Source organism: Rana temporaria, chromosome 1 (genome assembly GCF_905171775.1).
Source record: "Rana temporaria chromosome 1, aRanTem1.1, whole genome shotgun sequence".
Lineage (NCBI taxonomy): Eukaryota > Metazoa > Chordata > Amphibia > Anura > Ranidae > Rana > Rana temporaria.
This window is the reverse complement of record NC_053489.1, coordinates 27,433,742-27,460,306: the sequence shown is the minus strand read 5'-3', so window position 1 is coordinate 27,460,306 and position 26,565 is coordinate 27,433,742. Positions and strand designations below refer to the sequence as shown.

At 45.2% G+C, this 26,565-nt stretch overlaps 1 protein-coding gene across 30 annotated transcripts in view; it reads left to right on the top strand.

Annotated features, from left to right (window-relative positions):
• Nucleotides 1-26,565, top strand: part of CELF4 (CUGBP Elav-like family member 4) — a 1,399,301-nt gene that overhangs the window by 1,253,607 nt on the left and 119,129 nt on the right. For 15 of the 30 annotated variants that reach the window (XM_040336066.1, XM_040336069.1, XM_040336062.1 and 12 more), the window contains 2 exons: nt 6,282-6,429; nt 15,498-15,647. In XM_040336066.1, coding sequence (XP_040192000.1) covers nt 6,282-6,429; nt 15,498-15,647 — 298 coding nt within the window. Of the gene's footprint in view, nt 1-6,281; nt 6,430-15,497; nt 15,648-25,650; nt 25,675-26,565 lie in introns of all 30 variants that reach the window. The other 15 variants (XR_005746938.1, XM_040336074.1, XM_040336067.1 and 12 more) reach the window with 2 other exon arrangements.

Here is a 26,565-nt window from a genome sequence, read left to right as displayed (position 1 = left end):
ATCTGCGTTTTTTAGCAGGACTGCGACATTGCGGCGAACAGATTAGACACTTTTGACACTTTTTTGGGACAAAATAGGGGATATAATTATGTCATTTTTATTTTTATTATTATTTTTTATTTTTTTACTAGTAATGGCGGCGATCTGCGGTTTTTAGCGGGACTGCAACATTGCGGCGGACAGATTGGACACTTTTGACACTTTTTTGGGACAAAATAGGGGATATATTTATGGGCTTTTTATTATTATTATTTTTTATCTTTTTACTAGTAATGGCGGCGATCTGCAGTTTTTAGCGGGACTGCGACATTGCGGCGGACAGATCGGACACTTTTGACACTTTTTTGGGACAAAATAGGGGATATATTTATGTCATTTTTATTTTTATTATTATTTTTTATTTTTTTACTAGTATTGGCGGCGATCTGCGGTTTTTAGCGGGACTGCGACATTGCGGCGGACAGATCGGACACTTTTGACACTTTTTTGGGACAAAATAGGGCATATATGTTTGGCATTTTTATTATTATTATTATTTTTTTTTTACTAGTAATGGCGGCGATCTGCGATTTTTGCGACATCGCGGCGGACAGATCGGACTCCTTTGACACTTTTTTGGGACAAATTGGCCTAGGGGATATACTTTTAGCATTTTTATTATTTTTCTTGTTTTTTTTACTAGTAATGGCGGCGATCTGCGATTTTTAGCCGGACTGTGACATGGCGGTGGACACATCGGACACTTTTGACACTTTTTTGGGGACCAGTGACATTTATACAGCGCTCAAAGCTAAAAATAGCCACCAATTTCTGTATAAATGTCACTGGCAGGGAAGGGGTTAACTCTAGGGGGCAGTTAAGGGGTTACGTGTGTCCTAGGGAGGTGTTTCTAACTGTAGGGGGAGGGGACTGACTGGAGGAGGAGAGAGATCGCTGTTCCTGATCACTAGGAACAGACGATCTCTCTCTCCTCCCCTCAAAGATCAGTTTGTTTAAACCGACAGGTCCCCGTTCTGCCTGTCTCTGGAGCGATCACGGGTGACCGGCAGACCTCCTGGTTGGCTTGCCACCATCCGATTTTTTTTTTAACTAGTAATGGTGGCGATCCGTGATGTTTAGCGGGACTGCGACATCGCGGCGGACAGATCGGACTCTTTTGACACTTTGGGGCAGATCCACAAAGCTCTGCCCCGGCGCAGCGTATCTGAGATACGCTACGCCGCCGTGACTTACTTGTCCTCGGTTCAAATCCTGAAAGAATTTGCGCCGTAAGTCGCGGCGGCGTGGTCTATCTCTGGCGGCGTAACGGCGCGTAATTCAAATCGGCGATTAGGGGGCGTGTTTCATTTAAATGAAGCGCCGAATGAACTGCGCATGCGCTGTCCCTAAATTTCCCGCCTTGCATTGCGCTAAATGACGTCGCAAGGACGTCATTTTTTTTAACATAGACGTGAATTACGTCCATCCCGATTCACGAACGACAAAATAAACGCGGGAACGACGGCCATACTTAACATGTCAAGTCTAACTATACGCGTCGAAATACCAGCTTTAACTATACGCCGGTAAAAGCCGTCTAGAGACGACTTAAGAGAATGCGACGCCCGCGCGTACGTTCGTGGATCGTCGGAAATAGCTAATTTGCATACCCGACGCGGAAAACGACGTGAACGCCACCCAGCGGACGCCAAAGTATTGCATCTAAGATCCGAAGTCGTACGCCTGTCGGATCTAACCCAGATGCCGTCGTATCTTGGTTTGAGGATTCAAACCAAAGATACGACGCAGGAAATTTGAAAGTACGCCGGCGTATCAGTAGATACGCCCGCGTGCTTCCTTTGTGGATCTGCCACTTTTTTTTTTTGCATGGGAATACTTTTTTCTTGTACGGAGTTGGGCTTTTGGCTAAAACAAAACGCTGGCCAGAATTCCTCTTGTTCCGGGCGAATGATCATCACATTCGTCCAATTTATTATTTTTAACAATAGACCCCATTATGGTTCATTCGCCTCCGTTGCTGATGTTGATTTACCCTCAAGTCACTAGTAGAGGTGCATTGGTTAGTGACTCTGACTTCTGAACCCCGAAACTCAACGTGGTGATAGCGGTCTGTTCAAATTTACAATCCATTTGAACCCAATTGTTTCTATAAAATAATACTCCGTTATTGGAGTATTTGGAGCATTTTTTATCGCACTTTTGGGTCCATGCGCTATAAACCGTTGCGATATCCGTCCCTTGATCTGGTGACTTTCATGGGTCGGGTGCTTCCCATCATTACAGAGATGAAACGGCTGGGCGCTCAGAACCGTGCCAGGCTACATCTGTATACCCAGGCTGCCGAATCGGAAAAAAAAAAATTAAAAACGTACCCCAGCAAGCGGGCAAAGAAGAAACGAGCTGCCAGAGGGCACAGGCTGCCGTTCGGCTCATCGCTGGAACGCGTACTCCATTGCGTTCTGGGAATACCAGGCTTGCGCTTTGTTGTTGGGGTGCGCTGGGCAGAGGAACCAGCTTCTCATGTATATTTAAGACGTCTCCTCGTGCCAAGCGCCCGCCGAGTGCCAAAGCTTCCTCTCTTTTTTTTTTTTTTAATAAGGTTCTGGCAGCCGTTCGCTTTGCAGTGTTATATGAAGATTGAAATACATATCCATGGATGCTGCACCTAACTTCTGACAGCCGTTGCGTCCATAAAGCCCATCTATAGATAAGAAGTCAGCCTGCTTGGGATTGTCAAGGAAAAGTCCTCATCCGAGAAATATTCCTTATGGCAATCCGGGACTGACTATGTGACTGGTACCTTGGCATTGGTCATGTGGTCTCCTGGAGGCATGATGTTCAGGTAGATAAAGCCAATGTTGTCTACCTAGACCAGTGATGGTGAACCTTGGCACCCCAGATGTTTTGAAACTACATTTCCCATGGTGCTCTCCTACACTGCAGAGAGCATGAGCATCATGGGAAATGTAGTTCCAAAACATCTGGGGTGCCAAAGTTTGCCAACATTGCCCTATTCTATAAAGGGAACAGTAGCAGGGAGTTAGTCACATGACCAGAGACAACCCAAACTACCTTTTTCATCCTACCAAAAAAAGATCCCTTCTGACAAGTTTTCCTGACACCAAGAGAAAAAGGGTGACAGAGGATGGAGCTCCAGTACACAGCCTGTGACTGACAGCCTCAGCTCTTTGCTGTTTGCTCTGTGAAGGGGGGGGGGGCTTCCTTCCTTCCAACCAGCTTTCAGAGCTCTTCTCAATGAGCTTTGCAGAGTGTAACTTCAGCTCCCCGCCCCATGCTTTTCTGAACACTCAGACAAGCTTTATAAATTCTGTGTTTTGAATTAAAGCGGAACTGCAGTCTGCTCACATAATCTGTAATAAAAAACATCTTTGCCATTCTGAAGCTTCCCTCCAACCACTTTGCATATTATTTCATATATACTGTGAGTTCTATACTTGCCAAATATGCTGCAGAAATCTCCCTCCACTGAGTCTGGCTGTATCCATTTTAACTGTGGGCAGCTGTAGCTGCTGCCTGTTCACTTCCTGGATTTACACAGAGGCACACCTCTAGCTCTGCCGCTCTCATTGGCCCTCTTATGACTCGTCCCCCCCTCCCTTCCTGGCAAACTCTCAGAAAGCGAGAGAGAGAGAGTTGTGCATGATGTACCCATTCACTTCAATGAGTCACATTTGAATGAATGAATGACTTGTATAGCGCTACACATGCAAACTGAATCGCCTCTAGGCGCTTTTTCCAGCCAGTGTCTGCTTGGCTGGTGCCGTCATTTTACCCCGTAGAATCATGACACGCTTGGGACACACAGTCATACACACAGATATACATATATACATTTGATGGGGTTACTGCCCAGTTTTTTTTTATTACCACACCCCACAGATTTAATATGATCCTTAGCTCCATCTAGTGGCCATAATGTAGTATTTTCCCGAACCACTCAGTTTTTTTATGAATGAATAACAATTGACCCATAAAGGAAATAGCCTGAGTACATTCGTTTGTACCCCATTTGCACATGCCTAATGTAGCAGCATTTTCATTGAATGCATAGCTGTGCCAATATTTTAGACATGTGCAATTTGTTGCATTCCAAATTTGTTTTTTAACGAATGTCGACAAATTAGTTAATTGCTAAATATCTGAATTATCGAAAATTTGTTTTACAAACTCTTCCGAATATTCGTAAATTTTAATATTCGAAAACTCATAAATCCGAAAAATTCGTAAGTTTGAAAAAAAATTGTAAATTTTAAATTCGAAAATCAAAAAAACAGAAAATTTGAAAAGCTGAAATAATAACGAACTAATAATAACTTAACTATTACTAACTATTAAATTATAGGTATTGGATTTTCCTTTCAAATTTTGGCAGTTAGTGAACAGAACGAGCACGAATTTGTCCAAAGTTACGAATTATCCGAAATAACGAATGCTGCATCTAAACAAATGAAACAGAACTAAATAATAATAAATAATAATAATAATTATTATTGTTATTTATTATTATTAAATCAATCAGTTCCATTTGTTGCAGCATTTGTTATTTCGGATAATTCGATACTTTGGACAAATTTGTATTCGTTCTGTTCACTAACAGTCAAAATTGAAAGGAAATTCCAATACCTATAATTTAACCACTTTAACCATATTGCTGGTCAAAGACCTTGCCCCTTTTTGCGATTCGGCACTGCGTCGCTTTAACTGACAATTGCGCGGTCATGCGACGTGGCTCCCAAACAAAATTGGCGTCCTTTTTTCCCCACAAATAGAGCTTTCTTTTGGTGGTATTTGATCACCTCTGCGGTTTTTAGTTTTTGCGCTATAAACAAAAATAGAGCAACAATTTTGAAAAAAATGAATATGTTTTACTTTTTGCTATAATAAATATCCCCCAAAAATATATAACAAAACATTTTTTTTCCTCAGTTTAGGCCGATACGTATTCTTCTACATATTTTTTGTAAAAAAAAAAAACAACGCAATAAGCGTTTATTGATTGGTTTGCGCAAAAAATTATAGCATTTACAAAATAGGGGGTAGTTTTATGGCATTTTTATTAATATTTTTTTTTACTAGTAATGGCGGCGATCAGCGATTTTTTTTTTTGGTACTGCGACATTATGGCGGACACTTCGGACACTTTTGACACATTTTTGGGACCATTGGCATTTTTATAGCGATCAGTGCTATAAAAATGCATTGATTACTATAAAAATGCCACTGGCAGTGAAGGGGTTAACACTAGAGGTCGGGGAAGGGGTTAAGTATGTTCCCTGGGTGTGTTCTAACTGTAGGGGGGTGGCCTCACTAGGGGAAATGACTGATCTTCTTTTCATACATAGTATGAACAGAAGATCAGCATTTCTCTCCCTGACAGGACTGGGAGCTGTGTGTTTATACACACAGCTCCCGGTTCCGGTAACGCAGCGGTCGCGCCCGCCGGGCTCGCGCACGGGAGTCGGGGGCGAGCGCGCGCCCCTAGTGGCCTGCGAGAGAGCCGACGTAGAGCTAAGGGCTCTGGCGCAGGGGAGCCGACTTGCCGCCGTAAAATGACGGCGGCTGGTCGGCAAGTAGTTAATAGTTTTTAATAGTTAAGTTATTACTAGTTAGTTATTATTTCTGATTTTCTAAATTTCGGGTCTTCGGATTTTCAAAATTCGAATTCCGAATTTACGAATGTACAATTTTTTCGAATTTGCGAATTGTGATCGTAACGAATGACCCGAAAAACGAAAAAACAAACAAACAAATTAAACGAAAAGCAAACAAATTTTTTCGGCAGTGCACATGTCTACTATATTCTTATAAATATACAGAAAAGCAAGAAATGTGTTACTTTAAAAACCTGCTTGTATAAATGCCTGATCTCAATCTTCATAGTATCTTCCCACAATCCCCTGCATCTCACGGCTGGCCCGTCACTCGTTTGTCTGCAGTAGACATCACATACTGCTTCACAGGACACATGATGGGGGGGGGGGGTCACTTCCACTAGAACCACACAGCTAGCAATCAACTAGGAATTTATCAGATGTGTTGACTCTATTGCTCTATTGTGAACCATTAAATGTGTCGGTTGTATTCCTACCTACTGGGATTTAACTATACAAAGGGGGAGTATTGCTTTGAATGGAGCAAGGTTAATTATGACAACCCCCTTGAGTAGGTAATGGCATACGGGGTGATCCTTCAGTCCAAGGTCTGTGGGGGGGTCCCTGGCTGTAACTCGTGATATTTTTTCCCCGTTCTCTTTGTTTCAGCTGATGCAGCAGCAGGCTGCCATCATGGCTTCCGTCGCGCAGGGCGGATACCTGAACCCCATGGCTGCCTTCGCGGCCGCCCAGATGCAACAGATGGCAGCCCTCAACATGAACGGCCTGGCCGCTGCTCCTATGACGCCAACATCAGGTAAGAGAGAGACGCCTGCATTTTTGGGTCATGTGATAACTAACAAAATGATTAAAGTGTCTATTTTTGGATACAGTAGGAAATGGTAAGAGCCAGCATCGTTTTTTTTCTCTCTTCTAACTGTCCTAGATAGGGAGGTATTCCTTTACTTCCTGTCCCAGAGACACAACAGGAAGTGAGGGGAAATCTCTTCAAAATGGGAGGACATTCCCTCACCAGTACAAATAGGGCTATGTGTTGTTATGGCTATGGTGGTAATTTTTTAATAGCATAGATATATGTAAATTGTTCGATTTTAGGTCCATGAATTGTTTTAGAACAATAGGGGGTGCCAGACTGATGCTAATACAGAGGTGGAGCACCTTGAATCACAAAGATATACTGTATGTGAATTGTTCGATTTTAGGGCCATGAATTGTTTTAGAAGCTGATATGCAAATGAACTTGTTGGGCTAGTTTGTAAAGTGAGGTAACAGGATATGATGTAGCAGGAAATAGGGGGGGGGATAGGACTTTGAACAGGCAGGGTACAATCAGCTCTCCTTTGCTGGCTGGACCTGGCAGGGGGGTGCCAGACTGATGCTAAACAGAGGTGGAGCACCTTGAATCACATAGATATATGTGAATTGTTAGATTTTAGGGCCATATATTGTTTTAGAAGCTGATATGCAAATGAACTTGTTGGGCTAGTTTGTAAAGTGAGGTAACAGGATATGATGTAGCAGGAAATAGAGGGAGATAGGAGTTTGAACAGGCAGGGTACAATCCGCTCTCCTTTGCTGGACCTGGCAGGGGGTGCCAGACTGATGCTAAACAGAGGTGGAGCACCTTGAATCACATAGATATATGTGAATTTTGGATTTTAGGACCATGTATTATTTTAGAAGCTGAAATGCAAATGAACCTGTTGGGCTAGTTTGTAAAGTGAGGTAACAGGATATGATGTAGCAGGAAATGGGGGGGGGGATAGGAGTTTGAACAGGCAGGGTACAATCAGCACTCCAGTGCTGGACCCAGTAGGGGGTGCCAGACTGATGCTAAACAGAGGTGGAGCACCTTGAATCACATAGATATATGTGAATTTGGGGTTTTAGGACCCTATATTGTTTTAGAAGCTGATATGCAAATTAACCTGTTGGACTAGTTTGTAAAGTGAGGTAACAGGATATGATGTAGCAGGAAATAGGGGGGGGGATAGGACTTTGAACAGGCAGGGTACAATCCGCTCTCCTTTGCTGGACCTGGCAGGGGGGTGCCAGACTGATGCTAAACAGAGGTGGAGCACCTTGAATCACATAGATATATGTGAATTGTTAGATTTTAGGGCCATATATTGTTTTAGAAGCTGATATGCAAATTAACTTGTTGGGCTAGTTTGTAAAGTGAGGTAACAGGATATGATGTAGCAGGAAATAGAGGGAGATAGGAGTTTGAACAGGCAGGGTACAATCAGCTCTCCAGTGCTGGACCCAGTAGGGGTGCCAGACTGATGCTAAACAGAGGTGGAGCACCTTGAATCACATAGATATATGTGAATTTTGGATTTTAGGACCATGTATTATTTTAGAAGCTGAAATGCAAATGAACCTGTTGGACTAGTTTGTAAAGTGAGGTAACAGGATATGATGTAGCAGGAAAGTACCTCGAATCACATATATATGTGAATTGTTAGATTTTAGGGCCATGTGTTTTAGAAGCTGATATGCAAATGAACCGGTTGGACTAGTTTGTAAAATGAAGTGACAGGATATGATGTAGCATGAAATAGGGGGAGATAGGACTTTGAAAAGGCAGGGTACAATCAGCTGTCATGTGCTTGACCTGGTAGGGGGTTCTAGACTGATGCTAAACAGAGGTGGGTGAAATACAAATGGGGTGATATTGAAATGATGTACAAGATCTGTGGTGACATTGTCATGGTGGAATAACCCTTTCATGCCTAAGCCTATTTATGACATTTGGTGTTTACAAGTTAAAATCCGTATTTCTCCATGGAGCATGGCATGGTGTAGTAACATCAGTCCACTTTTGTGCAATAAGTATGCATTGCTAGTCATATTCTGGTTTATACATAGCAAAAATATGATCTTATTTGGTTGATCGTTTAATAAAGGGGTGGTTGGTGTTGCATAGGGTCCACTTGGTGACTTTGTCCACCCCTGTCCCAGTGCATGTGGATAATGTATATTAGATCACCAACTGTATCAGGCCACATCATGAAAAGCTCACAGTTACAGCAATGGCATTGCATCAGGGGCGGTCTGACCATTTGGGCACTGCCCACGGGTCCCATGCCACTAGGGGGCCCATCAGGGTTGCCAGGCTCAGTAAAACCAGGGACAGTATGTAAAAATCTGTGTTTTTTTACATCTGCCCCTGATATGTCCGAAACCGACATGCTTTTGATGTGAAAATCCCAAGATTTTAGCTGCCCCGCCTCTGCACTGCCTCCTGGCGTGGTGGCCATCTGTAAGCCTGGGGGCCCCATAATCTTCTATTGCCCTAGGGTCCCATGAGTTGTCAGTCCGCCCCTGCGTGGCATCATATGGTGATGGCTTCTTCTAGATACAGGGCCGATGCTAGGGTCACAGGCACCTGGGTGCAGAAATATTTCTGGCGCCCCCACATGGGTGTGGTCATTTTACTAACGCCTCCCCTTTACACATGTTTCTATGGCAACGACTCAACCACAAAAATGCTCCCTCACAAAGTCTTCATTACTCTGGGATCCTTAACAATAAACAAAACACAGGAAGAGAAGCAGAGTACTTTATTGGGACCTGGAGGGGGGCCTCTCTGATGGACACAGAGAGGGCTTCTGTTAGAGAGTCTGTTAGAAAGAGCCCCCAGACATACTACAGACATGATACAGGAGATGGTCAGAGACTGCAGACATAATACAGGAAATGGTCGGAGACTGCAGACATGATACAGGAGATGAGCAGAGACTGCAGACATAATACAGGAAATGGTCAGAGACTGCAGACATGATACAGAAGATGATCAGAGACTGCAGGCATAGTACAGGAGACAGTCAGAGACTGCAGACATAGTACAGGAGATGATTAGAGACTGCAGACATGATATGGGAAATGATCAGAGACTGCAGACATGATATAGGAGATGGCCAGAGACTTTCGTGTGTTTATACACATCGACGCCCCCACCTCTGCAGGCGCCTGGGTGCAAAGCACCCTGCCTATGATCGGCCCCGTCTAGAGGGCTCTGCGAAAAAGCACAGGTACCCTTTAAGCTGTATAAGATATGTGAAGTTCCATCCTCCCCTGATCCTTGCAACAACACATGCTGAAGCTGCAACATTACAGGGAAAGAAAACTAACAGAGAGTTAGCGCTGACTTTGCAGAAAGGAGGAGATGAGTGTCTTCACCCCTTTCATCTGATGTACAGCGCAAACACAAGGAGCTGTCACATCAGCGTGCCGGTGTCATCGCTGATAATAGGGAGGAAACCTGCCAACTCAAGTGACGGGAAATTTTCCACTCTCCTCTTTTCTTCTTTCTTTTCTTCCCTCTGACTGATGAATAGAATGGAGCATCCGCTCGCGTGTTCTTTTTTTTTTTTTGCCCCGGCACAGCAACTGTCATCCAATTCCCAAAGAGCCGTCAGATCCCATAACTTTCTGCGGATCCCGGTTTTCACGAGGGAGCGCGTGTTGGGGAAGAAGGAAGGGGGGGAGGGGAGTGGAGGTGATACAAGACAAGCGTGACAACAACAGAGGGGAAAGGAGAACAATAAGAGCCTAATTAGTACTCAATTAATGCTGGGTAAACGAAGACATTGGGAGGTAAAATGATTTGCCTGCGGTGGTCTTATTGTTTTTCAAACCAGTGATGGGAAATTAGAATGCTCCAGTCAAAAATTGACATCTTGGGCCATATTCCCGTAGATTTTGGGCGGGCGGCGCGTAAGCCATTTACACTACGCCGCCCCAACCTACAGGAGCAAGTGCTGTATTCCCCAAACACTTGCTCCGTAGTTTGGGGCGGCGGAGTGTAATTGGCCCGGCGTATCCCCGCGTAAATCCAAGGGGGCGGCTTGTATTTAAATTAAGCGCGCCCCCGATTCGAACGAACTGCGCATGCGCCGTGCTTAAAATAGCCCAGTGCGCATGCTCCAGTTCTCGGCGTAAAACGTCAATGACGCCGACGTGTGCGTCATTGACGTAAAGTCGTATTCAAGAACGATTTAGGGAAACGACGTACCCGACGGGAAAAGACGACGCGGACCCGACGCCATACTTAACATGGCCTACGTGGGACTGGCGTAAGGTTACCCCTCATATAGCAGGGGTAACCTTACGCCTACGCAAACGACGTAAGCGACGGTTACGCGACGCGATTTCGTTCGTGAATCGGCGTATCAGGCTCATTTGCATAAACAAATGAGACCTGAACGTAAACGCCACCTAGCGGCCGGCGGAGAATTACATTAAGGATCCGACAGTGTAAGTGTCTTACACTAGTCGGATCCTAGCCTAAATCCGGCGTATATTGTTTTGTGAATACAAAACAATGAAACGCCGGCGGGAATTTCGAATTACGCCGGTGTATCAGTAGATACACCGGCGTAACTTGTTTAAGAATATGGCCCCTTGTGTTCTTGGATGAACCGTCTGGCTTGTGCCATAAAAACCGCGCAATGGTCAAAGCGCATAGCAGCCTGTTGTATCGTTCTGCCCTTACAAAGAACTGGAGGGATTTTTCAGGAAGGTCCGTTTAAGGTCTGATGATGGTTGGTGGCCCGAGGAGGTGGCATTTCAGCACTCAGCAAGAACATGTTGATACACAGTGGGGTGGATTCAGGTACCGCTGCGCACTTCTTACGAAGGCGCAGCGTCCCGTTTTTACCCTGCGCCTACGCAAATTATCTGCGCTACGCTTCATTCATGAACCAGTAGCCACGTAATTTGCGCGGGCGCTCCCTAAAAATGCCCGGCGTAAGGGCGCGTAATTTAAATGATCCCGTAGGGGGCGTGGATCATTTAAATTAGGCGCGTTCCCGCGCCGAACGCAGTGCACATGCTCCGACGTGCATTGCGGCAAATGACGTCGCAAGGACGTCATTTGCTTCAAAGTGAACGTAAATGGCGTCCAGCGCCATTCACGATTCACTTATGCAAACGACGTTAAATTTTAAATCCGCAACGCGGGAACGACGGGTATACGTAGCATTGGCTGCCCCTGCTAATAGCATGGGCAGCCTTACGCGGAACCCGACGAACGGAAACAACGTAAACTGCGTACGCAGGGCTCGCGTAGGGTGGTGAATCGGCGTTAGTATGCAATTTGCATACTATACGCTGACCACTACGGGAACGCCCACTAGCGGCCATCGTAAGAATGCAGCCTACGATACAACGGCATAAGGAGCCTTATGCCAGTCATATCTTAGGCTGCAGCCAGCGTATCGAGGTTCCTGAATCAGGAGCATTCGAGACGCCGGCGCAAGTAAGCAATTGCGCTGCGTAACTATGGTTACGCAGACGCAATTGCTACCTGAATCTACCCCAGTAACTGTGTAAAAAAGAAAATGTCCTTCAGCTTCACAAGTGTAGCCTCCTTGTCCTAAACAGGGGCTACTAAGTCAATTTCGTTTTTGGCTGGGCTGTAGTTAGCTGAGCCTGATTGTATCGTTCTTCACCTAGTTTTTCCCTAAGCTTATGTTGGCTTGTGATTTCTAGGCATGTGCATTTCGTTTCGTTCCGAATCGAAATTCGGACGAATTTTTCATTATTCGGACATTCGGATGCATACGAATTCCCGAATTGCAATATTAATGAATTTACCGAATCCGAACGAACGTTTTCGATTTGGAATCGAAAACCCGCGGACGAAATTCGATCGGAATTCAAATTTTTTTTTTTTTTTTTTTTTGGAATTCCGATCGAATTTCGTCCGCGGGTTTTCGATTTGGAATTCGAATTTTTTTTTTTTTTGGAATTCCGATCGAATTTCGTCCGCGGGTTTTCGATTTGGAATTCGAAAACAATTATTTTTTTTTTTTCGAATTCCGATCGAATTTCGAAATTATATTCAAAGAGAGAATTTTCGAATTCGACCGGATTTTTCGAAATTCGATCGAAAACGAACGAGTTCCGAAAACGAATTTAACACATGTAACGAACCTAACTTAACGAAATTAATTAAATAACGAATTAAAACGAAACTAAACGAAACAAAATTTTCCCTTTTGCACATGCCTAGTGATTTCTCACTGTCTCCAGTAGATGTCACTCTTATCACGGGTCATAGTAGGAGATTTCGCAAACAAAACTAAGTTATGAATATTTTTATTTTCTTCAGCCAATCCAGTAGGAGGTTGATGCCACTGGTGCATGCTGGGGTAGGATATAAACATTTGGGACATGCCATGTGTTCACATACCTCCCAACATTTTGAGATGGGAATGAGGGACACCTACTAGCCAAAGTATGGCCCGGATTCACAAAGCACTTGCGCCGACGTATCTTGAGATACGCCGCGTAAGTGCAAATATGCACCGTCGTATCTGTGCGCCGTGCCCACAAAACTAAGATACGCCTGAAAATAGGCTTCATCCGACCGACGTAACTTGCCTACGCCGGCGTAGAGTGGGCACATATTTATGCTGGACGTATTTGGCGCTCCCTTTGATTTTCAATTTACATATGCAAATAAGGGAGATACGCCGATTCACGAACGTACGTCCGTCCGACGCAGTGCGCGTTAAGTCATACGTCCGGCGTAAAGTTATGCCCCATAAAGGAGGTGTAACTCAGCAGCATCCATGCAAAGGGCTGCACCAGGGAACACAAGCCGACGTAGTTTACGTTGGACGTGAATATGACTAGGCGTAGGTTACGTTCACGCCATAGGCAGTGATCCGGCGTATCTTAGGCAGTTGTTCCGAAGTGATTGTGAGCATGCGCACTGAGATGCGCCCACGGGACGGCGCATGCGCCGTTCGTTATACGTATCTGTCTGACGCTCGGCCCATCATTTGCATGGGGTCACGCCTCATTAGCATGGCTCACGCCCACTTCCACTTACGCCGACTTACGCCTGAGAAACCCAGCGCAGATTTGGGAGGAAGTGCTTTGTGAATTCAGTGCTTGCCTCTCTGCGCTGCGTCGGCGTAGCGTAAAGGAGATACTCTACGGCGGCATAAATATGCGCCAGTGTCTGTGAATCCGGGCCACTGTCTCAGTAGATGTCACTCTTATCACGGGTCATAGTAGGAGATTTCGCAAACAAAACTAAGTTATGAATATTTTTATTTTCTTCAGCCAATCCAGTAGGAGGTTGATGCCACTGGTGCATGCTGGGGTAGGATATAAACATTTGGGACATGCCATGTGTTCACATACCTCCCGACATTTTGAGATGGGAATGAGGGACACCTACTAGCAAAAGTATGGTCCAGAGTCACAAAGCACTTGCGCCGACGTATCTCGAGATACGCCGCGTAAGTGCAAATATGCGCCGTCGTATCTGTGCGCTGTGCCCACAAAACTAAGATACGCCTAAAAATAGGCTTCATCCGACCGACGTAACTTGCCTACGCCGGCGTAGAGTGGGCGCATATTTATGCTGGACGTATTTGGCGCTCCCTTTGATTTTATATTCACATATGCAAATGAGGGAGATACGCCGATTCACGAACGTCCGTCCGTCCGACGCAGTGCGCATTAACCACTTCCGGACCGCCGCATGTACATATACATATATACATATACATATATACGACGGACAGGCACATTGGCGTACCTGTACGTCCCTGCCTAGACGTGGGTCGGGGGTCCGATCGGGACCCCCCCCCGTACATGCGGCGGTTCCTGTGGCTTCAGGAGTGATCCGGGACGAGGGTGCGGCTATTCGTTTCTAGCCGCCCCCTCGCAGTCGCTCCCCGGAGCTGAACAACGGGGAGAGCCGTATGTAAACACGGCTTCCCCGTGCTTCACTGTGGCGGCTGCATCGATCGTGTCATCCCTTTTATAGGGAGACACAATAAATGACGTCAGTCCTACAGCCACACCCCCCTACAGTTGTAAACACACACTAGGTGAAGCATAACTCCTTCAGTGCCCCCTGTGGTTAACTCCCAAACTGCAACTGTCATTTTCACAATAAACAATGCAATTTAAATGCATTTTTTGCTGTGAAAATGACAATGGTCCCAAAAATGTGTCAAAATTGTCCGAAGTGTCCGCCATAATGTCGCAGTCACGAAAAAAATCGCTGATCGCCGCCATTACTAGTAAAAAAAAAAAAAAAATGAAATAAAACTATCCCCTATTTTGTAAACGCTATACATTTTCGGCAAACCAATCGATAAACGCTTATTGCGATTTTGGGGGATATTTATTATAGCAAAAAGTAAAAAATATTGAATTTTTTTCAAAATTGTCGCTCTATTTTTTTTCTAGCGCAAAAAATAAAAACCGCAGAGGTGATCAAATACCACCAAAAGAAAGCTCTAATTGTGGGAAAAAAAAGGATGTCAATTTGGTTTGGGAGCCACGTCGCACGACCGCGCAATTGTCTGTTAAAGCGACGCAGTGCCGACGTCCAGTTGGCACCTGAGAGCCGCGCTGTTGACGTCTTTTGTCAATAGCGCGGGTCTCAAGTGGTTAAAATGATGGTGTGTGGGCTTCACATCGTTTTTAGTCTTTTTAGTCTTTTACTAACACGGAATCAGCTAAAAGCAGCCCAAAGGCGAATAGAACTTCCCCTTTAGAGTGCCGTCGTAGGTGTTGTACGTCACCGCGCTTTGATCATAATTTTTCAAAAACGATGGTGTGTGGGCAACGTCATTTTTAATGATGAAGTTGGAAAAACGTTGTTTTTTGGACATGCTGAAAAACGTTGTTTTTATTTCATGCCGAAAAACGACCGTGTGTACGCGGCATCAGTCTCATTTGCTACATATTTATTTCAAGGCATTGAGAAAGTATTGAAGTTAGGCAGGTGGTATTTTCAGAGCTCACGTATTTCCTTCAGTACAGATTGCAGGTTTCTGCAGATTTTTGTAACATTTACATTTCTGTTTTTGTTGCCCCCTCCTCTAGGTGGCAGCACACCACCTGGTATCACCGCACCAGCTGTGCCTAGTATTCCATCTCCAATCGGGGTCAACGGCTTCACCGGCATTCCGCCCCAAGCTAATGGGCAACCAGCTGCAGAAGCCGTGTTTGCCAACGGAATCCATCCTTATCCAGGTAAGGAGCTCAGCTCAGCCAACATGTTCATTCTAAAAGCCGACTTGGTGTGTATTTTGTTTTGCTGTACATGGAGGTGTTCTTTACAGTAAGGGAAGTTAAGCTGTGGAATGTTCAACCACACGTGGTTGGGGGGGGGGGGGGGCATGTGGTTGGATTGTGGTTGACAAAAGCAATAACATAATTAAAGAGCTAGGTGATGTTCAGAATGAAGTTCTGTTCAGCCAGTCTTATGATCTACAAACCATATAGTCTGGGAAATAGAAAGCAGCGATTTCTTGGACGGTGGGGCTTATACAAACCCTCCAGGCAGTCGGAAGTGGGCTCTGGCAAGAAATGCCAAAGGCATTTCCTGTCTATTGCTCTTGGGATGTATCTTAACACTTTGGATTACCATGTGAATGCCTCAAGCATTCACAAATAATCTCAATACTTTCATTTTCTATGATCATCAGTTCCATCTAGTGGCAATAATATGGTATTGTCTTGAAAATTATCAATAAGGAAAATACTACATTATGGCCAGTAGATGGAGCTGATAATCATAGGAAATAAACATTTCGGGCAAATGACAGGGCTTAGGATTGCAAATGCTTGAATATTTTTAATAAATACCCCTTTGAGGTTAATTGTTGCATTAAACAGAAGATCTTATTTAATATTAATTATTTGGGGATTATTTCATAAGAAAAAAAAAGGTAGTAACCAATTGAGCCATACTCTATCATCAGAATGACACATGATTGGCTGTGAAGAGATACCAAACCCTGCTCATCGTCTCTGATCTCTGTGTCTCCTTATTGAATGTATCTCAGGCCCAGATTCTCAAAGGGCTTACGACGGCGCAACGCAATGTACGCCGTCGTAAGTCCTAATCTGGGCCGTCGTATCTATGCGACTGATTCTTAGAATCAGTTACGCATAGATATCCATTAGATCCGACAGGCGTAAGGCTCTTACGCTGTCGTATCTTAAATGCAATTTTTTTATTTCGCCGCTAGGTGTCGCCTCCGTCGTTTTCCCCGTCGAGTTAGCAAAATATGCGAATTCCCGAACGTACGCGCGGTCGACGCAGTGAAGTTACGACGTTTACGTTAGATTTGCGCCGCGTAAAGCTGCCCCTGCTATATGAGGGGTAACCAATGTTAAGTATGGCCGTCGTTCCTTACGTCGTTTGCGTAAGTCGTCCGTGAATGGGGCTGGACGCCATTTACGTTCACGTCGAAACCAATGACGTCCTTGCGACGTCATTTGGAGCAATGCATCCCGGGATATTTTTCGGACGGCGCGGGAACGCGCTTAATTTAAATGCTCCACGCCCCCTACCCAGCTAATTTGAATTAGGCGGGCTTGCGCCGGGTGATTTACGCTACGCCGCCGCAACTTTACAGGCAAGTTCTTTGTGAATAAAGCACTTGCCCGTAAAACTTGCGGCGGCGTAACGTAAATCAGATACGTTACGCCCGCACAGTTTTACGCCCATCTACGAGAATCTGGGCCTCAGTGTTTTGGGGGCATTCAGTGCTCCAGTATCTTCATTTTCCTGGCTTGAATGTCCCAGATCAGCAGCAAATGGCCCTTGGAAATGGATTTAAAATGTCGATTGCCGTGATCCACAGATACAGAACGCGCCCCCCCCCCCCCTTTCCCCGCCGCTGTACAAGTTGTGTAAAATAATTTTTCATGTCTCCGCTCCCAGCGGAACAGAGCTAACAAGTGTTCCTAAAGAATCAGGATTTCAGAGTCACTAAATTACAATTAGACATGTGTAATTCAGCCCATTAGCAATTAGAATCATCATTATTCTTTTCTATTTTCTAACAGTCACCCGCATTCCATAAAGCATATGTGCCAAAAGAGAGAGGCAGAGCGAGAGAGAGAGAGAGAGAGAGAGAGAGAAGAGTGACATGGGAGAGAGGAGAGACAGACAGAGTGGAGAGGAGAGAGAGAGGGGAGAGAGGGAGAGACAGACAGAGTGCAGTCATAGAAATAGAGAGAGAGGAGAAAAGAGAGAGGAGAGAGAGAGAGAGGTGAGAAGAGAGAAAAAAGAGCAGAGAAGAGCGATAGACAGAGTGGAGAGGAGAGGAGAGGAGAGAGAGGGGAGATAGGAGAGACAGACAGAGTGGAGTCATAGAAATAGAGAGAGAAGAGAGAAAGAGAGGAGAGAAGAGCAACAAACAGAGTGGAGAGGAGAGGAGAGAGGAGAGACAGACAGAGTGGAGTCATAGAAAAAGAGAGAGAAGAGAGAAAGAGTGGTGAGAAGAGAGAGAGAGAGAGAAAGAGAGGAGAGAAGAGCAACAGACAGAGTGGAGAGGAGAGGAGAGAGAAAGGGAGAGGAGAGACAGACAGGTTGGAGTCATAGAAATAGAGAGAGAAGAGAGAGAGAAAGAGAGGCGAGAAGAGAGAGAGAGAAAGAGAGGAGAGGAGAGAAGAGAGAGAGAGAGAGAAAGAGAGAGAGGAGAGAAGAGCAACAGACAGAGTGGAGAGGAGAGACAGAGTGAGTCATAAAAATAGAAAGATAGGAGAGAAGAGCGACAGAGTGGAGTCATAGTAATCGAGGGGGAGGAGAGACAGGCAGTGTGGAGAGGAGAGGAGAAATAGGGGAGAGAGGGAGGGAGGGAGGAAAGACAGACATAGTGGAGTCATAGAGATAGAGGGGGAGGAGAGACAGGCAGTGTGGAGAGGAGAAAGAGGGGAGAGAGGGAGGGAGGAGAGACAGACAGAGTGGAGTCATAGAGACAGGGAGGAGAGACAGACAGAGTGGAGTCATAGAGGTAGAGGAGGAGGAGAGACAGGCAGAGTGGAGAGGAGAAAGAGGGGAGAGAGGGAGGGAGGAGAGACAGACAGAGTGGAGTCATAGAGACAGGGAGGAGAGACAGGCAGAGTGGAGTCATAGAGACAGGGAGGAGAGACGAGAGAGAGAGTACAGTCGGAGAGAGAGAGAGAGAGAGAGAGGGAAGAGAGGGAGAGAGGAGAGACAGACAGAGTGGAGTCATAGAGATAAGGAGGGAGGAGAGACAGACAGAGTGGAGAGGAGAGAGAGGGGAGAGAGGGAGGGAGGAGAGACAGAGTGGAGTCATAGAGACAGAGAGGAGAGAAGAGAGAGAGTACAGTCGGAGAGAGAGAAAGAGGAGAGAGGGAGAGGGGAGAGAGAGGATAGGGAGAGAGCAGAGACAGACTAGAGTCAGAGAGATTGAAGAGGAGAGACAGAGAAAAGTCAGAGAGATTGGAGAGGAGAGACAGATTAGAGCCAGAGAGAGAGATAAAAAAGAGAGGGGGGGGAGACAGAGTGGAGTCATAAAGATAGAATAGAGTAGAGTTGGAGAGAAGGATAGAGGGAGGAGAGTCAGAGAAAGTAGAGTCAGAGCGAGAGAGATAGAGTGAGAAAAATGGAGAGAGTGAGAGAGAGGGCAAAATCAGAATGGAGACAGAGAGGGGGGAAAATCGGAGAGAGAGAGAGAGAGAAAATCGAGAGAGACATGGAGAGGGGAGGAGAGGAGAGGGAGAGATGGGAGAGGAGAGTGAGGGGAGTGAGACAGTAAGATGAGAGGGATAGAGAGGAGAGATAAAAGAGAGTGAGAGAGGAAGAAAAGAAGCAGAGAGAGAAATAGAAAGAGAGGAGAGTAAGAGTGAGAGGGAGAGGAGGGAAGCAGAGTAAAAGATTGGGATGAGAGAGATAGAGAGGAAGAGAGGATCTCATAGATGGAGAGAGGATAATAGAGATGGGGAGAGAAGGAGGGGGTGGGGGGGACAGAAAGATAGAAAAGAAGAAAAGATCTCATTTACCATCTTCATCTCAGAATATTACAGATTTTAATGAGCGGATTCTCCCAAACTCACTCTTGTGCAGTAATAAATGGAGGTGATTAAGCCGGGTCTTGGCAGCTATAATAAAAAGCATTTGTGCTCCGAGTTGAGTTAGTTATCAAAATAAAATATCCATCAAGTGTATCTGTGGTGCCATGTGTGGCAGAGCAGCTTTAAGGCATGAGCATTTTGGAGGGAGCGCGGACCGCCCACACCGATCATTATATCACTTTCCTCATCCTAAAGATTCCGAATAACTCCCCTCCACTGCCCAGACCAACACTCCCTGGCTGAGCCTGCTGGCGGAGACTGATTGGCCAGGCTGTTATATGTATATACTGTATATATATATTAATATACATATGTGTATGTATGTATGTGTGTATATATATAATAGCCAATGGTTGTCACCGCACACAAATCAGGGATAAAAAATGGTCCCGGGTGCACAGCAAACACTATAGTGTATATAAACCAAAATAGAGAGCGGCACTCACGGGTCTTAAAAGGTCAACGCACGATGGCGGTTTAATTTGATGTTTTGACGAGGCACAAGCTTGTCTTCCTCAGGAAGTAATATATATAGTGTTCATGGGTAGCGCTTGTCTTCCTCAGGAAGTAATATATGTAGTGTTCATGGGTAGCGCTTGTCTTCCTCAGGAAGTAATATATATAGTGTTCAAGGGCAGTGCTCCTCTTCCTCGGGAAGTAATATATATAGCGTTCAAGGGGAGCGCTCGTCTTTCTCAGGAAGTAATATATATAGTGTTCATGGGCAGCACTTGTCTTCCTCAGGAAGTAATATATATAGTGTTCATGGGCAGCACTTGTCTTCCTCAGGAAGTAATATATATAGTGTTCATGGGCAGCGCTTGTCTTCCTCAGGAAGTAATATAAGTAATATATATAGTGTTCATGGGCAGCACTTGTCTTCCTCAGGAAGTAATATAAGTAATATATATAGTGTTCATGGGCAGCACTTGTCTTCCTCAGGAAGTAATATATATAGTGTTCATGGGCAGCGCTTGTCTTCCTCAGGAAGTAATATATATAGTGTTCATGGGCAGCGCTTGTCTTCCTCAGGAAGTAATATATATAGTGTTCATGGGCAGCACTTGTCTTCCTCAGGAAGTAATATATATAGTGTTCATGGGCAGCGCTTGTCTTCCTCAGGAAGTAATATAAGTAATATATATAGTGTTCATGGGCAGCACTTGTCTTCCTCAGGAAGTAATATATATAGTGTTCATGGGCAGCACTTGTCTTCCTCAGGAAGTAATATATATAGTGTTCATGGGCAGCGCTTGTCTTCCTCAGGAAGTAATATAAGTAATATATATAGTGTTCATGGGCAGCGCTTGTCTTCCTCAGGAAGTAATATAAGTAATATATATAGTGTTCATGGGCAGCACTTGTCTTCCTCAGGAAGTAATATATATAGTGTTCATGGGCAGCGCTTGTCTTCCTCAGGAAGTAATATATATAGTGTTCATGGGCAGCGCTTGTCTTCCTCAGGAAGTAATATATATAGTGTTCATGGGCAGCACTTGTCTTCCTCAGGAAGTAATATATATAGTGTTCATGGGCAGCGCTTGTCTTCCTCAGGAAGTAATATAAGTAATATATATAGTGTTCATGGGCAGCACTTGTCTTCCTCAGGAAGTAATATATATAGTGTTCATGGGTAGCACTTGTCTTCCTCAGGAAGTAATATATGTAGTGTTCATGGGTAGCGCTTGTCTTCCTCAGGAAGTAATATATATAGTGTTCATGGGCAGCACTTGTCTTCCTCAGGAAGTAATATATATAGTGTTCATGGGCAGCACTTGTCTTCCTCAGGAAGTAATATATATAGTGTTCATGGGTAGCACTTGTCTTCCTCAGGAAGTAATATATGTAGTGTTCATGGGTAGCGCTTGTCTTCCTCAGGAAGTAATATATATAGTGTTCATGGGTAGCGCTTGTCTTCCTCAGGAAGTAATATATGTAGCGTTCAAGGGCAGCAGTATTGGGTCCTTACATATAGTATAGACGTTTGCTTGCTGTTTACTAGTGGTGTACAGTGTTTGTGCCCCACTGCTAGACTAACAGACATGTTTTGACTAACAATGGACTCTTTACAGTCTCTAAACACATTAAATAGCCACAGTGCTCTGAGCAGCCAGAGACCATGTGATCTTTGCTTAGGCAGCAAGTGAGAAATGATTGTCTACTGCTGCAGCTCTGTTGGGTATATTTTATGCCTGTGGCCAGCCAATTATGAAGAGCGGGGGGAGGAGTTTAGCAGAATTCAATCATGTCAGGGGCGGGGCTAGACCACATGCAGTGGTAAGTACAGGTTGATAGGGTCACGCCAGTCTCTTCAGAATAAGGTAGCCCCCAGGGGACACTTAAGTGTGAGCATAGCCAGGCGATTTATGCGCAAAAGGGACAGAATTGTTAATTTTTCGCCCAGCAGACTTTTAAATGAGCGCTCCTGAAAAACAAGTTTTTCAGGCAAGTGCTTTATTCACAAAGAACTTGCCTGTAAAGTTGCGGCGGCGTAGCGTAAATCACCCGGCGCAAGCCCGCCTAATTAAAATTAGGCGGGTAGGGGGCGTGTAGCGTTTAAATTAAGCGCGTTCCCGCGCCGAACGTACTGCACATGCGCCGTCCATAAAATATCCCAGGGTGCATTGCTCCAAATGACGTCGCAAGGACGTCATTGGTTTCGCCGTGAACGTAAATGGCGTCCAGCCCCATTCACGGACGACTTACGCAAACAACGTAAATGTATAAATTTTGACGTGGGAACGACGGCCATACTTAACATTGGTTGCGCCTCATATAGCAGGGGCAACTTTACGCCGGGACAAGCCTAACGTAAACGTCGTAACTTTACTGCGTCGGCCGCGCGTACGTTCGGGAATTCGCGTATCTAGCTAATTTGCATACTCGACGGGGAAAACGACGGAGGCGACACCGAACGGACAAAAAAAAAATTGCATTTAAGATCCGACGGCGTAAGAGCCTTACGCCTGTCGGATCTAATGGATATCTATGCGTAACTGATTCTAAGAATCAGTCGCATAGATACGACGGCCCAGATTAGGACTTACGACGGCGTACATGGCGTTGCGCCGTCGTAAGCCCTTTGAGAATCTGGGCCTCAATGGCTGTTGCAATCCTAATAATTTTATTGGGCTGAATTTTTTATTTTTTTTTAATTTCTGTGAATTAAAGTCATTTTTATACTTTTTTTCACGAAAGTGTATGCAGCATTATATTACCCTCCTAGAGACTTTGGCCCAGATTCTCATACATTCGCGCTGCTCCTGGGCAGCGTAATGTATGAGCTCTACGTTACACCGCCGCAGGTCTACAGGTTTAAATCCTGATTCTCAGAACACTTACCTGTAAACTTGCGGCGGTGTATCGTTAGATTGCTCGGCGCAAGCCCACCCAATTCAAATGGGGCGGGCACCATTTAAATTAGGCGCGCTCCCGCGCCGAGCGTACTGCGCATGCTCCGTTGGGTAAATTACCCGACGTGCATTGCGCTAAATGACGTCGCCCCGACTTCATTTGCCTAGATGTATACGTAAATGGCGTCCAGCGCCATTCACGGACGTCTTACGCAAACGACGTAATTTTGATTCAATTCGACGCGGGAACGACGGCCATCGTTAACATTGGTTGCCCCTGCTAATAGCAGGGGCAACCTTACGCGTCGGGTACGCTACGCAAACGACGTTAATTCGCTGCGTCGATCTCGCGTATGTTCGGGAATCGCCGTACTTACCTCATTTGCATAGACGACGGGGAAAAGCGACGATGCGACACCTAGCGCGGGAAAAAAAATTACTTTTAAGATCTGACAGCGTAACAGCCTTACGCTTGTCAGATCTAATGGGTACCTATGCGCAACTGATTCTAAGAATCAGTCGCATAGATACCCGGGGCCAGATGAGGAGTTACGACGGCGCTAATGGTGTTGCGCCGTCGTAACGCCTTCGAGAATCTGGGCCATAGAATAAGAGCTATTGAGTCCTATAATGAATGAGCATTGCGAGCTGCACTGCTGGATCATTGACTGTGCTGACCTCTAGTGGAGTCAGTTAGGTATGACAGCTTATGCAGCTTCTAACTGACACTTTCAGCCAGCAGTAGATTTAGAACCATACTGGTTACCCTAAGCTAATTATTATGCTTTCTTTATTTGTGATACTTATATGGCACCAACAATTTACGCAGTGCTGTACACAGGGCCGCCATCAGGAATTTTACAGCTTCAGGCATGGGCCCCCTGGAGCAGAGAAGCGTCGCAAGTTGAGAATCGAGGGGGGGGGGGGGTGGCTTTGGGTGCTGACGAACAAAAAAATAAATAAAAATTAAAAAAGAAAGGGAGGGACAGACCTCTCAAAATGGGGACTGTCCCTGCCAACCCGGGACAGGTGACAACCGTAATGCCAGCTAACGTATGAAGGGTTTGAATCGTTTTATAAGCAGTACAGTTTATCTCTATGTACAGCACACCAAAAAAATACAACAAGCAGGATTTTATTTTTTTTGTAAACTTGATGAATATTGATTGTACATTTTTGGTTTTAAAGAGACCCTGTCACCAGCATAAAGAACTGCAGGTAAAAAAAAAAACACAGGATAACCAAGTATTTCAAATGTTTACTTTCCATAAATTTAGATTTATTCCCTAATAACGTGCCTCTGAACCCGCTAGGGATTTGACACTATATAGGAAGAGTCGATAACTTAGCACAGCCCCTCCCTTCTTGCATGTCACAGATAGGGTGACCACGTTTCCAAACTGCCATTCAGGGACACCCCGCCCCCCCCACTTCCTAAAAAAAGATAACTTTTTATAAAAAAAAATTGTGACCCCCCCCCCCATGGTTTTTACCGGTACATCCTGGGACCTGTAGTTCTTCACTAGTTGGGGGGGGGGGGGGTCGCATCTTCAGCTCTGAGGGGTTCATGGTGGGTCCTGTAGTCCTTCACTTTTGGGGGTCACATTCACCCCAAAAGTAAAGGACTACAAGTCCCAGCAGGAACTCCTAATATCTAAAGATGTGACCCCCCCCCCATTTGAAGGACTACAACACCCAGCATGAAACCCCTGAGATCTAAGGGTGTGATCCCATAGATTTCACAGGTTTATGCTGGGACCTGTAGTTCTTCACTCTTTGGGGGGCAGGGGGTCTCACATCTTCAGCTCTGGGGGGGGGGGGGGGGTTCATGCTGGGACCTGTAGTCCTTAACTTTGGGGAGGTCACACCCCCCTAAAGTAAAGGACTACAAATCCAAGCATGAACCGATGATATCTAAAGATGTGACCCCCATCCCCCCCAATTTTGAAACTTCCAGCATGAACCCATGAGATCTAAGGGTGTGACCCCATAGATTTCACAGATCTATGCTGGGACCTGTAGTTCTTCACTAGTTTGGGGGGTTGTCACATCTTAAGCTCTAAAGGGGTTCATGCTGGGACCTGTGTCAGTTTCATTCCGGGACACTGTATTGTCCCAGAGTGAAGGTGCCCGGGACAGACCTGCAGAATGCGGGACTGTCCCGGGCAATCCGGGACACGTGGTCACCCTAGTCAAAGACCCCTCCCCTTCTGGGAGTGTCTAGTTACTATCTGTGCTGGCCAAGCTCCACCGCCCCTCACCACCGTATAAAACTTGTAGAAGAAGGGGGAGGGGGGAGTTGAGAGAAATGCTATAGAGCAGTGATGTTGAACCTTGGCACCCCCAGATGTTTTGAAACTACATTTCCCATGATGCTCTTGCAGCAAGAGCATCATGGGAAATGTAGTTTCAAAACATCTGGGGTGCCAAGGTTCACCATCACTGCTATAGAGTGTCACTGGAGTCTACTAGGGGCTCCTGATATCACATCCAGGATAGCGCCCCCCACCAGAGGTCTCAGGGATGTCTAAGGAGGAGGATTTGAATGGAAAATAACATTGGCCAGATTTTGCATCCTGAAGAAGTCAAGTGCTTCCCCATACCTGGAACTTTCCGGTATTTTCCTAGAGCTCTGATAAAGCAACATAGCAGCAAAGGTGAGAATAAATAGGTCGGGGGGGGGGGGGCAGGGTCAGCTTTCATTATTCATGGCAAAGTGACCGATTCTTTTTAAAATCATCTTCTTAATATATTTTATTTTTTATGTTTATTTTTTTTGTTTTTTTTTTCAGAAATACCACTTCAATGGATAAAATGTACGTATAAAAGAGATAGGGGGAGCTATTATTTATTTATTATAGCAATTGCAGGCTTGCCACTATGGATATTTATTGGGTGTTTTGGCACAGATGCTCCTCTACTAAAAAAAAAAAAAAAAAACTGTACTGATAGAGTACTGCATATATTTGATTCATTATCCCTTATTGTTTTTGTTATATGGAAAATCTAATAAAAATGTATTGTTAAAAAAAAAAAAGAGCTCCCATGCTAAGGTTTCCCCTTTTACAATTAGTGCCGGTCGTGGGAGCGCAATTCTATGACGTAATTCTAAAGGGAAGCTTTTAGGATAGACATATAGGGGCAGATCCACATACCTTTCCGCCGGGCGCAGCGTATCTAAGATACGCTACGCCGCCGTAACTTATCCTTTTTTTTTTCGAATCCTGAAAGAATTTGCGCCGTAAGTTACGGCGGCGTAGTGTATCTTTATGCAGGTTAGGATGAAGGAAAAAAGCTGGGACAGCCGCACTCCAAAAAAACTCCTCCTTTAATTAAAAATCACAAAATACATGCCACAGCAAAAAACAGCACAACAAAAGAAAAGCTGACGTTTCGCACTATGCCTTAGTGCTTCTTCATAGCTGGCGTAGTGTATCTCTCGCGGCGTAAGGGCGCGGAATTCAAATGGATGTAATGGGGGCGTGTTTTATGTAAATACGTTGTGACCCGACGTAAACAAAGTTTTTTTTTTAACTGCGCATGCGCCGTCCGTGGGGGTATCCCAGTGCGCATGCTCGAAATGAAACCGGAACCAGCCAATGCTTACGACGGTGACGTCATTCTACGCAAATTCCTATTCGCGAACGACTTACGCAAATGATGTAAAAAATTCAAAATTGTACACGGGAACGACGGCCATACTTAAC